The sequence below is a fragment of the Somniosus microcephalus genome, chromosome 3 (assembly GCF_052327205.1).
Source record: "Somniosus microcephalus isolate GS21.2 chromosome 3, FLI_Smic_1.0, whole genome shotgun sequence".
Taxonomy (NCBI): domain Eukaryota; kingdom Metazoa; phylum Chordata; class Chondrichthyes; order Squaliformes; family Somniosidae; genus Somniosus; species Somniosus microcephalus.
In genome coordinates, this window is record NC_140989.1 from 22,595,603 (window position 1) to 22,611,167 (window position 15,565).

Consider the following 15,565-nt stretch of genomic DNA (forward strand, 5'->3'; position numbering starts at 1 on the left):
TTGCCAGAGCAGATTTGCTCTGATAACGGACCACAGTTTGTGTCCGAAGAGTTTCGAAGATTCATGAAAAGGAATGGGGTAAGGCATTACACAGCCGCCCCGTATCATCCAGCCACAAATGGATTGGCTGAGAGGTTCGTACAAACCTTTAAGAAAGCAGTAAGGGCCATGTGCGATGATGACATTCCACTGCAGCATAAGGTGGACAATTTCCTGTTAGCCTACAGAAATGCGACACATGCAGTCACCAACCAGACCCCGGCCATGATGTTCTTTAACCGAAGGTTGAGATCTCGTCTGGATTTGCTCAGACCAAATGTACGAAGAGATGTTGAGAATAAGCAATTCCAACACATCAATGAGAAGCCGACAAGGAGCTTCAATGTAGGGCAACCAGTCTTGGCCCGCGACTACTGAACGGAGAAATGGCAACCAGGAACGATATACACACGGCAGGGGCCACTAATGTACACAGTGGATGTTGGGGGGAACATTGTGAGACGCCATGTCGACCAGATCCTAGAGTCACAGGAACGAGTCAACCCCATGTCTCGCGCACCTGGTGATGAACCCGACATACAGGTAGCATCTACCCCAGAAACAGTAGCATCGGAAGCTGATGAACCAACTGACGACAAGGGGCCAGAATCGCCTCCGCACCAAGAGCAAGACACTCAGGAAAGGCGCTATCCAGAAAGGATCAGGAAGCCGCCCCAAAGACTGAATTTATAAATGGACTATTTTCAGTTAATGTGCATGTTAAAAGTGTTAATTGTTAAATGAATGTTATGGTACTGTCAATCTAAAAGGGGAGGAATTGTAGTGTATGTACCTTAAGGGGAGAACTACTTTTTACAGCTCCTGTATACTGTCGTACCGGCAGTGACCACACCTGTATATAAACCCTGAGTAGGGATCTGTACGCTTAGTTTTAGAGTAACCCTCATCCAGTAAATACCTGTTGATTGTTCCTGCAGTCTCGTGTCTAGTTATTGAAGGACACACAACATCAAAAATACACGGATCTAACAGGATGAGGAAAATGGGGATAAAGGGATATGGGAACAGGGAGGGTAAATGTGAATAGGACTATTTGCTCACATGGCAGGGGGGTAAACGGCGACAGAGATTGGATGGGCTGAATGGCCTGTTTCCGTGTTGTAACTTCTGTGTATGTCTATGAAGTGAGGTAAAGTTTCAATGCATGGGTGGAAGAGAGATTAAATAAAACCACAGCCAGCAGGCAGACTGATTTTACTTTATTGCTGTGGTTTCCAATTTCAAACCATCCAAGTACACAAGTTCAAAATCCAAAATTTCAATATTGCTACAAATTACATATAAAAAATGTCCACCGTGTGGGTCCAAAGCACACTCATGTTTACAGTGGTATCACAAACCTATCCCAGAGACTCTAGACGTTGCTAGTATTGCTGCTGCAATCTGGAATCATCAACCTGTCTTCAATCCACTTCTAAGACGATGTCAACGTTGTCGTGAACCCCTTGAAGTAGCAGTTCTTCAGTGAAGCTGATCTTCTTCCTCTTTTTCGCGGCTTTCAGAGTCCCCACCAGGGCCTCAAAAAGATTGGCACATTTATCGTCGGTGAACAGCACGCCAAACTTCACCCTGATTTTACCATCCGCACCTGGCCATGGTACAAGGATAGCAGAACATCAGTGTCAGCCCGCACCACGTGCTCTACTCTACACCCAATACTACAGTGCTTTCTGCAGCTTAATGTTAGCAAGCCTGAACCCACCCCCACCAGAAACGTCACATCTTAGGAACAGGCGTAGGCCATTCAGCCCCTCGAGCCTGTTCCGCCATTCAATGATCTGTATCTTAACTCCATCTACCCGCCTTGGTTCTGTATCCCTCATTACCCCTGCCTAACAAAAATCTATCAATCTCAGATTTTACATTTTCATTGACCCTCCGACCTCAACAGCTTTTTGGGGGCGAGAGTTCCCGATTTCCACCACCCTTTGTGTGAAGAAGTGCTTCCTGACATCACCCCTGAACGGCCTAGCACTAATTTTAAAGTTATGCCTCCCTTGTTCTCTCTATCTACCCTATCAACTCCTTGAATTATCTTAAATACCTCAATTACAGGAAACTCTCGATTTACCGGCACCTAAATAACCGGAAACCTCTGTTAACCGGCAAAATTCAGGAGTAGGTTCAGGTAAGTTTTACTTCATATTAGTGGCAGTTCCTGGATCTGTGGCTGTGTAACTGGGGTTCGTGCACTTGTTGCTAAGCAACAGGGACGCTTGGTCTGTGGCCGGAGTTCCTGCACATGTTGCTAAGCAACAGGGAAGCCTGGATTTGTTGCTGTGTACGGAGCTCTCGTACCTTTTAAACTATACCTCTCTGTAATCCGGACTTTTTGATAAACCGGCACTGCGCCGGTCCCGTTGGTGCCGGATAATCAAGAGTTTCCTGTAGATCATCGCTTAATCTTCTATACTCTAGGGAATACGTTAAGAAAACAATCATATACTGTGGGACTGGAGTCATATGTGGGCCAGGCTGGGGATAGGGTGGCAGATTCCAGTCCCTGAAGGACAGTAGTGAATCAGTTGGGTTTTTACAACTATCTGGCAGATTTCATGGTCTTTTTTTTCCCCGGGTGCTTGCCCACAGATCACTAGATCTATTGAATTCAGTTTCACAAAGTTGAACTCTCAACTTCTAGCTTGCTTGGCCAGTGCCATAACAACTCGGCTGCCGTATTCAATGCAAGTTATTGGCAAAAGGAATGAAATAAAGCTTTAGCATTAATCCAGGGGAGTTTTTTTTTAAACTGTCTCTGATATCCTGCGAGGTGCAGTTTCAGCTCCAATATCTGAGTGCAATGGGAAACGTCAAGCGTAATACTAGTATTTGAAGTGTGCCAAGAGTTTGGGGGGGGGGGGTGGGGGGAGAGCAATGGTTGTACCTGCACTATATATTGTAAGTTGAGTTACTGTCACGTAGGTTTCTTAATACACTGAGTTCTTCTGTAAGTCAAGTCTCCACAGGGTCCAAGAGGCCTCAACTACAAATCTGGATAAGCCTCCTAACTTAAGAAAATTACAGTACTAGGCACTTGGTCTAAGCGTTAAACAAAGCTTTAATCAACTGTTTTACAACATGGAGGTCTCGTTGTGTCCTTCACTAGTTCCTGTTAAGAATGTCCTGCGCAAGCTGGGCCCGTGCCCGAGTATTTATACTCTCCCTGGACAGCGCCACTCGCAGGCCGCTCAGTATTATTTCATAAGTCTTTCTTTCATGAATGACTGATTCATGTCACCTTCCTTTCCTTCCTGTTAGCTGGGAGTCTTGATAAACCTTCCTTTCCACCCACCACCTGGCTTCCATAGGTTCTACCACACTGCTGCTGTTATTCTTTAGGCTTCTGCCCCTCATCGTTTGGCTACTTTCAGTAGTAAGAAGTCACACAACACCAGGTTATAGTCCAACAGTTTTATTTGAAATCACAAGCTTTCGGAGCGCTGCTCCTTCGTCAGGTGAAGTGGAGAGATGCATAAAGACACAGCTTATATCGTCAGAGAATAATGCCAGATGATTACAGGTAATCTTTCTAACTGCCATTTATCACACCTCGGCAGAGAGATAATCACAGCAATCAAAGGTGCCGAGGTGTGATAAATGGCAGTTAGAAAGATTACCTGTAATCATCTGGCATTATTCTCTGACTATATAAGCTGTGTCTTTATGCATCTCTCCACTTCACCTGACGAAGGAGCAGCGCTCCGAAAGCTTGTGATTTCAAATAAAACTGTTGGACTATAACCTGGTGTTGTGTGACTTCTTACATTTGTCCACCCCAGTCCAACTCCGGCATCTCCACACCATACTTTCAGTAGAGGAGGAGGCCACTTGGCCCATTGTGCCCATGCTAGCCCATCATTGGAACTATTTACTTTAATGCCATTTCCTTTGGCATACTTCTCCGAGATGTCCCCCCCCCCCCCCGCCCCACCCCCCACCCCAGGCATTCCATTCCAAGAAGAAACCAAAAATGGTCCCACCCGCTGTGTATTTTTTAAATTTCAGATACTGGCCGATTTGTTGTGCACTTTCACTACTCTTTTGTTCTTATCCCAGGTAGGAACTACTTTGTCATGTCCCAGAAGTACATAAAATGAAGCTCGACACCAGCAATTTTACAACTTCCTCAGGAATTAACTTTGCTCTGCAATTCACTGACCTGGAGATCCAAGGCGACGAATCTCTTCAATTAGAAGACCGACCTCATGCTCAGTATTCATTCTCACCTGAACGGGATGAATCATTCTCATTAATATGTTGAAGACAATGGCCAACAGTTTTGTACCAAACGAGCAGCATGCAACTGAACTGTCCTGTGGATCTGTGCAGGACTTCGAGCGGAGAAGGTTAAAGGGAAATTCGATAAAGGAGTTCAAAATGTTGAGGGGTTTTGATAGAATAGGTGGGGAGAAACTGATTCCGCCGGTAGGAGGGTCGGTTACCAGAGGACACAGATTTAAAATAATTGGCAAGGTGAGATTTTTAAAAATTCAGCGAGTTGTTATGAAGTGGATATATACTTGAAAAGGAAAAATTTGATGGGGTATGGGGAAAGAGCAGGGGAGTGGGACTAATTGGAGAGCTCTTTCAAAGAGCCGGCACAGGCACAACGGGCCGAATGGCCTCCTTCTGTGCTGTATGATTCTAGAAGACTTGTACGAATGAAGATAATCCAGCATTCAAGTCTCCGAAGATGAGAATTACAATACCAAAACACTTGTAAAATGTAAGCTCATGGGGAGAGGAAGAGAAAGAGAGCCATTACTTTTAGCTTGCATTGTGGTAGGGAGAACGAGGGGATAACGAGGAGGTCTCCTCCCACGCCACCCAAGCACACCTCTAGCAGGTCAGCTGGATGCGTCCATTGAGAACCGTAGGGCGGGGATTTAACGTAGTGCTTCACTGAGGCAAAATGGAAACCTTTTCTATTTTCCCCCCAGAGTATCACCTCAAGCACAGCAATGTTTAGATGGAGTGTAAAGTTCTCTCTGTTTCTGCCAGTGCTTGAAATCTCTCCATCACCCCACAGTCCCGACCCACACACAAAATAAAAATAGAAAAATCTTGGAAGCCTACCAGCCCCACCTTATAGCGGAGCCAGTGTTAGCTTGACTCAGTTGACTCTGCAGCAGGAGGTTGTGGGTTCGCACCCCACTATGACACTCCGTCGCCTCCAGCCCAGATCCAGGGTCGTCCCATCCTCTGTCGTCGAATTACAGTATGCAGACGACGCTTGCGTCTGCGCTCACTCAGAGGTCAAACTCCAAACCATCGTCAACACCTTCACCGAAGTGTACTAGAGCATGGGCCTTACACTAAACATCCGTAAGACAAAGGTCCTCCACCAACCTGCCTCCGCCACACAGTACTACCCCCGATTATCAAAATCCACGACGAGGCCTTGGACAACGTGGACCACTTTCCATACCTCGGGAGCCTACTGTCAACAAGGGCAGACGTCAACGAAGTCCAACACCGCCTTCAGTGTGCCAGTGCAGCCTTCGGTCGCCTGAGGAAGAGAGTGTTTGAAGACCAGGACCTCAAACCCGGCACCAAGCTCACGGTCTACAGAGCAGCAGTGATACCCACCCTGCTGTATGCCTGAGAGACATGGACCATGTACAGCAGGCACCTCAAAGCACTGGAGAGGTACCGCCAACGTTGCCTCCGCAAGATCCTGCAAATCCATTTGCAGGATAGCCGCACCAAGATCAGTGTTCTTGCTCGGGCCAACATCCCCAGCATCGAAGCTTTGACCACGCTCAATCAGCTCCAATGGACGGGTCACATTGTCCGCATGCCCGATACGAAACTCCCAAAACAAGTGCTCTACTGGGAGCTCCGGCACGGCAAGAGAGCCCCAGGTGGGCAGAGGAAACGCTTCAAGGACACCCTCAAAGCCTCCTTGAAAAAGTGTAACATCCCCACTGACACCTGGGAATCCCTGGCCCAAGACCGCACAAAGTGGAGGAGAAGCATCCGGGAAGGCGCCGAACACCTCGAGTCTCTTCGCCGGGAGCAAGCGGAAGCCAAGCGCAGGCAGCGCACGTCAACCCAAGCACCCCACCCACCCGCCCCTTCAACCACCGTCTGCCCCACCTGTGACGGAGACTGTAGGTCCCGCATTGGACTCATCAGTCACCTGAGAACTCATTTTTAATGTGGAAGCAAGTCATCCTCGGTTCCGAGGGACTGCCTAAGAAGAAGATGGCAGTTGGGAACCTAAGTTAGGCTGACACTCCTGAGGGAGCGTTATATTTTCAAAGATGCTGTCTTTAACATGAGATATTGAACTAAGGCCTCCTCTGCCTGTTCCGGTGCGCATAAAAAGTTTCATAGAAATTTCCTGTCTCAGGACACGACCCTAAGCGACTTACGGGCTGTGCGAGTAACTCTGCAATATAAATGGCAGGGAAGTGGAGTAATGTATTCAGTAAAGTGGATACTGATGATAACAGGAGCAGAATTGGGACCTTTAGACTTTGAAGCAGACTGTGAATTTCAGTATTAAATAATTAAGTAGGAGGTGGAGCATAAACACTAGCACGGACCAGTTGAGCCGAGTGGTCTGTTTCGGTTCTGTACAGTCTATGTAATAAAAGGTTCCTCAGCCTTCATTCTTCAGAAGTAAATTGATGAGCATAATGCTGGAGAATGTAGAGAGTTTCTGAGGTGGTTTTTATTTTAAATTACAGGAAACTCTTGTTTAAACGGCACCTAAATATCCAGAATTCTCTATTAACCGGCAAAATTCATACTCTGAAAACAACACCTCAATAACCGTAAATGTTGCCGAGTCCGAGTTAGTCAGTGGGGGTAGTTCCCCAAACTGCCACTTCTCGGCTTCTTGGCGCTGTCGGAAGTCCGAACACCTCAATAACAGGAGTCTGACTCTCCCACACTGCCGGTAGTCTCTTCCCGATCCACCATTTTTCTGTGTGTCTCTCCATCCTTATCGTGAATTATCTCCCCCATCTTGCATTATTAAAGTAATTAAGATTACCCTCAACTGGCAGTACTGTACGCAATCAAGCATCTTCCACCATCCATTTAACACCACATTCTGTAGGTGAGTACCCAATTACTGGATACTGCACATTTCTTGATTTTTTTAATTTTTGTTTGTTAAAAATAGCCTTGGTAGATAACCCTCTCCGTCATCCGGAATTTTTAATCAACCGGCACCATCCCGGTCCCGTCGGTGCCGGGTACCAAAGAGTTTCCTGTATAATTTTTGGCAGAGTTAGGAAATGCTCCACTTGCTGTGGTGTTGCACAAGAGACCAACAAGGCTCCACACTTGATGTCTGGTCTACATCGGGTTTGCCAGGACAGCAGTGGGATCTGAGGTAATTGGACTTGTGTGTTCTCAGGTGGGGGGGTAGAAGGAAAAAAGAGGCAATACGAGCAGGGCTTCCTTTTCCTGCTTATCCAATGTCTCCTACAGGAGATGTACAAGTGAACATCAGACAAGGATAGGATCAGGCTCATCTTTAACATCCTGCACTGCCCATCCCTCTACCATCCAGACTGCTGACACTCACTGTCATAACTCATCATTCATGAAGAAATGACTCATGAAACAACACCAGGCGGCCAGCTGGTGGCGCCGTCCAAGGAGTATAAATACTCGGCGTGGGCCCAGCTTGCCCAGGGTGTTTTTGTAACCAGGAACTAGTGAAGTAACTAGAATCTCATGGTTGTGAAACAGTTGATTAAAGCCTTGTTTCATACTCAACCAAGTGCTTAGTGAGTTTTTTTACGTCACTCACTTGCTAGGTCCCAAGTTTGATCGCTGGGTATCGTGGAGTTTGCCAATCTCAGTCAGAACAGCAGTGTGAAGCAGAATGTTTCAGGGGGAGGGACAATGTGGTCATGTGTCCCCATCTAGTGAACCCACCCACCACCCACCACCCCCACACACTGCTGGATATGCACATGTTGGTCCGCAACTCTTGGCTCACACACAATGAACAGTCACTCAGGTGAGGTACCAGAAGGCTCTCTGCAACAAGGCAAGAGTCAGTAACGGAAGAGTGAAGGGGAAAAAGTTGAATTTTATTTTTGGCAAATGTTGACGCTCTTCGTAGTGAGGGAGGTTAGCATTGGGTAATGAAGACTGCCACTTTGGGCACTGCGTGAGATGGTCAAGCTATCCAAGGTCAGATGTTGCCTATCTTGATGCAGACTAGAGCTCAGCGATTCAAAGAATAGTATATTGATCCAACACCGCCTTCAGTGTGCCAGTGCAGCCTTCGGTCGCCTGAGGAAGAGTGTTTTTGAAGTCCAGGACCTCAAACCCGGCACCAAGCTCATGGTCTACAGAGCAGCAGTGATACCCGCCCTGCTGTACGCCTCAGAGACATGGACCATGTACAGCAGGCACCTCAAAACACTGGAGAGGTACCACCAACGCTGCCTCCGCAAGATCCTGCAAATCCATTGGCAGGATAGGCGCACCAACGTCAGTGTTCTTGCTCAGGCCAACATCCCCAGCATCGAAGCTTTGACCACGCTCAGTCGGCTCCGATGGACGGGTCACATTGTCCGCATGCCCGATACGAGACTCCCAAAGCAAGCGCTCTACTTGGAGCTCCGGCACGGCAACAGAGCCCCAGGTGGGCAGAGGAAACGCTTCAAGGACACCCTCAAAGCCTCCTTGAGAAAGTGTAACATCCCCACCAACACCTGGGAATCCCTGGCCCAAGACCACACAAAGTGGAGGAGAAGCATCCGGGAAGACGCCGAACACCTCGAGTCTCTTCACCGGGAGCAAGCGGAAGCCAAGCGCAGGCAGCGCACGTCAACCCAAGCACCCCACCCACCCGCCCCTTCAACCACCACCTGCCCCACCTGTGACAGAGACTGTAGGTCCCGCATTGGACTCATCAGTCACCTGAGAACTCATTTTTAATGTGGAAGCAATTCATCCTCGGTTCCGAGGGACTGCCTAAGAGAGTATATTGATTGAAATTGAGAATAAGTCAACTTACTTGGAGTATGGCACGCCTATTCAATAACTACATCTGTACATCAGTTTTCTAAAACTTCAGGGAGGTAGGCAGGTCTTACAACAGCAACAGGAATTGTATAAAGAACAAGAACAAGGCGGCAGGTTTTGTTTAAACAAGTTCTACTTAAAAGGAATGCAGCGATTGCTTCAGGGGATGTTTTCTAGCAGAAACACAGCCAGCTAGCCCAAAATGCTCCTCACATGATGCAGACGTACAACTTTAGGAGACATTTCTGAATTAACTCATCCTAACCGCCTGACATCTATACACGCACACCCGCAGAGAGTCACTGCGAAACGGACCCCGATCAGCCCCACTACCTCCTTCACTTACTTCTTCAAGTTTTAAAGATACAAGAGGGGTGGTGAAATTAATGGGGGTGAATGGGGGAGGGGGTGTGTGATGGGAGGAGGAGGGAAAAGGAGTAGGGGGGTGAAGGAAGTGAAAAAAGACAGACTTGCATTTCTATAGTGCCTTTCATGACGACCGTACGTCCCAAAGCGCTTTACAGCCAATGTACTACTTTCTGAAGTGCAGGCACTGTTGTAATGTAGAAAACGCAGCAGCCAGTTTGCACACAGCAAGCTCCCACAAACAGCAATGTGAAAATGACCAGATAATCGGTTTGTGATGTTGAGTGAGGGATAAATATTGGCCCCAGGACACCGAGGAGAGCTCTTCTTCAAAATAGTGCCATGGTACGTCCACCTGAGAGTGCAAACGGGGCCTCGGTTTTAACATCTCATCCAAAAGCCGGCACCTCCGACAGTGTAGCACTCCCTCAGCACTGCACTGGGAGTGTCAGCCTAGATTTTTGTGCTCAAGTCTCTGGAGTGGGACTTAAATCCATAACCTTCTGACTCAGAGGCAAGGGTGCTGCCCACTGAGTCACAGCTGGCATACCACGTTAAGTGAAGGGAGTGGGGGGGGGGGGGGGGTGAAATATACAGGCAAAGCTGCTTTGGAGATTTAATAAAAAAATTAACAAGCTGGAAATACACGGCAGCTCTGCTCCCAGCTGTTGCATCAGCCACTGGAATGTACAGGAGGGGACCTCAGGTCCCGCTGACTCTGCCCAGTGTGGGGGAACCTCCTTTCCGCTCCCTGTGGGATATCATCCTGCATTCCCTGGGGACTTGAAACTCAGCCTTGCTACGTGCAGCATCAATGGCATGGATCTAGGTAGATGTTGTCACTCTGTTAGCACAGTTTTTTTTACACCGATTAGCCTGCACTCCAACAGCCTGGTAACAAGATTAGGTGTAATGTAGTAACGTCCTTCAGCTCAGCTATTGAGAGCTATTTAATTACAGAAATTTTGACAGGTGAAGGGAGCAGGGGAAAGGATGAAGCAAGTGGGGGGGGAGAGGGACGGAGGGAGGGGGAGAGGGCGGAGGGAGGGAGAGGGCGGAGGGAGGGGGCGGAGGGAGGGAGGGGGAGAGGGCGGAGGGAGGGGGAGAGGGCGGAGGGAGGGAGGGGGAGAGGGCGGAGGGAGGGAGGGGGAGAGGGCGGAGGGAGGGAGGGGGAGAGGGCGGAGGGAGGGAGGGGGAGAGGGCGGAGGGAGGGAGGGGGAGAGGGCGGAGGGAGGGAGGGGGAGAGGGCGGAGGGAGGGAGGGGGAGAGGGCGGAGGGAGGGAGGGGGAGAGGGCGGAGGGAGGGAGGGGGAGAGGGCGGAGGGAGGGAGGGGGAGAGGGCGGAGGGAGGGAGGGGGAGAGGGCGGAGGGAGGGAGGGGGAGAGGGCGGAGGGAGGGAGGGGGAGAGGGCGGAGGGAGGGAGGGGGAGAGGGCGGAGGGAGGGAGGGGGAGAGGGCGGAGGGAGGGAGGGGGAGAGGGCGGAGGGAGGGGGAGAGGGCGGAGGGAGGGAGGGGGAGAGGGCTGAGGGAGGGAGGGGGAGAGGGCGGAGGGAGGGAGGGGGAGAGGGCGGAGGGAGGGAGGGGGAGAGGGCGGAGGGAGGGAGGGGGAGAGGGCGGAGGGAGGGAGGGGGAGAGGGCGGAGGGAGGGAGGGGGAGAGGGCGGAGGGAGGGAGGGGGAGAGGGCGGAGGGAGGGAGGGGGAGAGGGCGGAGGGAGGGAGGGGGAGAGGGCGGAGGGAGGGAGGGGGAGAGGGCGGAGGGAGGGAGGGGGAGAGGGCGGAGGGAGGGAGGGGGAGAGGGCGGAGGGAGGGGGGGAGAGGGCGGAGGGAGGGGGGGAGAGGGCGGAGGGAGGGGGGGAGAGGGCGGAGGGAGGGGGGGGAGAGGGCGGAGGGAGGGGGGGAGAGGGCGGAGGGAGGGGGGGAGAGGGCGGAGGGGGGGGGAGAGGGCGGAGGGAGGGGGGGAGAGGGCGGAGGGGGGGGAGAGGGCGGAGGGGGAGAGGGCGGAGGGAGGGGGGGGAGAGGGCGGAGGGAGGGGGGGGGAGAGGGCGGAGGGAGGGGGGGGAGAGGGCGGAGGGAGGGGGGGGAGAGGGCGGAGGGAGGGGGGGAGAGGGCGGAGGGAGGGGGGGGAGAGGGCGGAGGGAGGGAGGGGGAGAGGGCGGAGGGAGGGGGAGAGGGCGGAGGGAGGGAGGGGGAGAGGGCGGAGGGAGGGAGGGGGAGAGGGCGGAGGGAGGGAGGGGGAGAGGGCGGAGGGAGGGAGGGGGAGAGGGCGGAGGGAGGGAGGGGGAGAGGGCGGAGGGAGGGAGGGGGAGAGGGCGGAGGGAGGGAGGGGGAGAGGGCGGAGGGAGGGAGGGGGAGAGGGCGGAGGGAGGGAGGGGGAGAGGGCGGAGGGAGGGAGGGGGAGAGGGCGGAGGGAGGGGGAGAGGGCGGAGGGAGGGGGAGAGGGCGGAGGGAGGGAGGGGGAGAGGGCGGAGGGAGGGAGGGGGAGAGGGCGGAGGGAGGGAGGGGGAGAGGGCGGAGGGAGGGAGGGGGAGAGGGCGGAGGGAGGGAGGGGGAGAGGGCGGAGGGAGGGAGGGGGAGAGGGCGGAGGGAGGGAGGGGGAGAGGGCGGAGGGAGGGAGGGGGAGAGGGCGGAGGGAGGGAGGGGGAGAGGGCGGAGGGAGGGAGGGGGAGAGGGCGGAGGGAGGGAGGGGGAGAGGGCGGGAGGGGGAGAGGGCGGAGGGCGGAGGGCGGGAGGGGGAGAGGGCGGAGGGAGGGAGGGGGAGAGGGCGGAGGGAGGGAGGGGGAGAGGGCGGAGGGAGGGAGGGGGAGAGGGCGGAGGGGGGAGGGCGGAGGGAGGGAGGGCGGAGGGCGGGAGGGGGGAGGGAGGGAGGGGGGGAGGGCGGAGGGAGGGGGGGAGGGCGGGAGGGCGGAGGGCGGGAGGGAGGGAGGGGGGAGGGAGGGAGGGAGGGAGGGGGGAGGGAGGGAGGGGGGGAGGGCGGAGGGAGGGAGGGGGAGAGGGGGGGAGAGGGGGGGAGAGGGGGGAGGGAGGGGGAGAGGGGGGAGGGAGGGAGGGGGAGAGGGCGGAGGGAGGGAGGGAGGGAGAGAGGGCGGAGGGAGGGAGGGAGGGGGAGAGGGCGGAGGGAGGGAGGGGGAGAGGGGGGAGGGAGGGGGAGAGGGGGGAGGGAGGGAGGGGGAGAGGGCGGAGGGAGGGAGGGAGGGAGGGGGGGAGGGCGGAGGGAGGGAGGGGGAGAGGGAGGGAGGGGGAGAGGGGGAGAGGGAGGGAGGGGGAGAGGGCGGAGGGAGGGGGAGAGGGCGGAGGGAGGGAGGGGGAGAGGGCGGACGGAGGGAGGGAGGGGGAGAGGGCGGACGGAGGGAGGGAGGGGGAGAGGGCGGAGGGAGGGAGGGGGAGATGGCGGAGGGAGGGAGGGGGAGATGGCGGAGGGAGGGAGGGGGAGATGGCGGAGGGAGGGAGGGGGAGATGGCGGAGGGAGGGAGGGGGAGATGGCGGAGGGAGGGAGGGGGAGAGGGCGGAGGGGGGGAGAGGGCGGAGGGAGGGAGGGGGAGAGGGCGGAGGGAGGGAGGGGGAGAGGGCGGAGGGAGGGAGGGGGAGAGGGCGGAGGGAGGGAGGGGGAGAGGGCGGAGGGAGGGAGGGGGAGAGGGCGGAGGGGGAGAGGGCGGAGGGAGGGAGGGGGAGAGGGCGGAGGGAGGGAGGGGGAGAGGGCGGAGGGAGGGAGGGGGAGGGGGAGAGGGCGGAGGGAGGGAGGGCGGAGGGAGGGAGGGGGGGAGGGCGGAGGGAGGGAGGCGGAGGGAGGGAGGGGGAGAGGGCGGAGGGAGGGAGGGAGGGAGGGAGAGTGAAAGTGTCTAAAGGGGCAGAAGGTTGATGGGGTCTAAAGTAACTGTGGTGGAGAAGCTGAAAGGCGATGGGGTGGAGAGAGGAGAGATGGGCGCTGGTGCAATACAACACATCACACTGAAAAGCAAAATGTGAAAGAGTTAAAACTGTAACTGGAGCAGCGCTGGACTCCCCGCAGACCCCGGGAACTGGGGCGCTGCAACATTTAGAAGCGGCGCAGTTTTCCAATCATTCCTCGATACACGTGATGCCATGTAACCGGCACGGAAGTAACCTGCCTTACCAACGCCCAGCAGAACCGGACATGTATTGCACACACAACAAAACACGTCCCCTGGACTGTGGGATCAGCCAGAAACAGCCTCGGTCACTGAGCCGAAAGGTCCACTTCAATAAAAAAACACACGCGCTCCCACTCGTGTTAGAATTAAGAGTCAAACCTGGTGGCTTGCTGCATAATCCAGGAACCCCCTCATGCATTTGTTAATAACAGCAGCTGTTGGCGCTTTCTCTGCTTAAAGTCCAATTCAGTTGCTCCAACCCAAATCCAGCTACCTACCCCACTGCGGCGCGTTCAGTTATCAAATATACATACGGCTGCTTCCGTCTCTCTTCTGTTAAATTGCTTTCGGTGGGTTATCACAAGTAATCCAACTAGCAACGGCACAAGTACAGGAAGTGTTAAAGACGAGGAAGTTCAGAAAAAGACTGTGGGCTGACGTCAGGCAGCTCTTTCTGCGAGTTTCATCGGATTTCCACCAGGGTGTTATTCACATCCTCCCGGAGAGCCAAGTGGGAACGGTGCTGGACTGGATGTGGTTCCTGTGTTGGGACTCCATCTGGGTTCTGTGTGGGTCCCCGACTGTTATTTTTCTCTAATGCACGGAAATGAAGTCTGGGATAATTGATGTAAATTGTGTTGGGGAGCCTCCACCACCTATTGACACACTCCCAGGGGTCCCCTGTAATTATTGACACACTCCCAGGGACCCCCTGTAATTATTGACACACTCCCAGGGATCCCCTGTAATTATTGACACACTCCCAGGGATCCCCTGTAATTATTGACGCCTAGAGATACCCTGTAATTATTGACACACTCCTAGAGATACCCTGTAATTATTGACACACTCCCAGGGATCCCCTGTAATTATTGACATGCTCCCAGGGGTCCCCTGTAATTATTGACACACTCCCAGGGATCCCCTGTAATTATTGACACACTCCCGGGGATCCCCTGTAATTATTGACACACTCCCAGGGATCCCCTGTAATTATTGACACACTCCCAGGGATCCCCTGTAATTATTGACACACTCCCAGGGATCCCCTGTAATTATTGACATACTCCCAGGGATCCCCTGTAATCATTGACACACTCCCAGGGATCCCCTGTAATTATTGACACCTAGAGATACCCTGCAAATATTGACACACTCCTAGAGATACCCTGCAAATATTGACACACTCCTAGAGATACCCTGTAATTATTGACACACTCCTAGAGATACCCTGTAATTATTGACACACTCCTAGAGATACCTGTAATTATTGACACACGCCTAGAGATACCCTGTAATTATTGACACACTCCTAGAGATACCCTGTAATTATTGACACACTCCTAGAGATACCCTGTTATTATTGACACACTCCTAGAGATACCCTGTAATTATTGACACACTCCTAGAGATACCCTGTAATTATTGACACATTCCTAGAGATACCCTGTAATTATTGACACACTCCTAGAGATACCCTGTAATTATTGACACACTCCTAGAGATACCCTGTAATTATTGACACACTCCTAGAGATACCCTGTAATTATTGACACACTCCTAGAGATACCCTGTAATTATTGACACACTCCTAGAGATACCCTGTAATTATTGACACACTCCTAGAGATACCCTGTAATTATTGACACACTCCTAGAGATACCCTGTAATTATTGACACACTCCTAGAGATACCCTGTAATTATTGACACACTCCTAGAGATCCCCTGTAATCATTGACACACTCCCAGGGATCCCCTGTAATCATTGACACATTCCGAGGGATCCCCTGTAAATATTGACACACTCCTAGAGATACCCTGTAATTATTGACACACTCCTAGAGATCCCCTGTAATCATTGACACACTCCCAGGGATCCCCTGTAATCATTGACACATTCCGAGGGATCCCCTGTAAATATTGACACATTCCGAGGGATCCTCTGTAAATATTGACACATTCCGAGGGATCTCCTGTAAATATTGACACATTCCGAGGGATCCCCTGTAAATATTGACACATTCCGAGGGA

General features: G+C 53.1%; 1 protein-coding gene across 2 annotated transcripts; it reads right to left on the reverse strand.

Moving 5' to 3' along the window:
• Positions 1-1,244: 1,244 nt before the first annotated feature.
• On the reverse strand, positions 1,245-14,079 carry abracl (ABRA C-terminal like). 2 transcript variants are annotated; one of them, XM_085979259.1, is made up of 3 exons: positions 13,812-14,079; positions 4,220-4,286; positions 1,245-1,648 (listed from the first exon to the last, which is right to left on the reverse strand). In XM_085979259.1, the coding sequence occupies exons 2-3, from the start codon at positions 4,278-4,280 to the stop codon at positions 1,464-1,466; spliced, it is 246 nt and encodes an 81-aa protein (XP_085835385.1). In that variant the 5' UTR covers positions 4,281-4,286; positions 13,812-14,079; the 3' UTR covers positions 1,245-1,463. The 2 variants fall into 2 exon arrangements, with proteins under 2 accessions (XP_085835385.1, XP_085835384.1); XM_085979258.1 differs by having other exon boundaries at positions 13,848-14,074.
• Between the last annotated feature and the right edge of the window lie 1,486 nt (positions 14,080-15,565).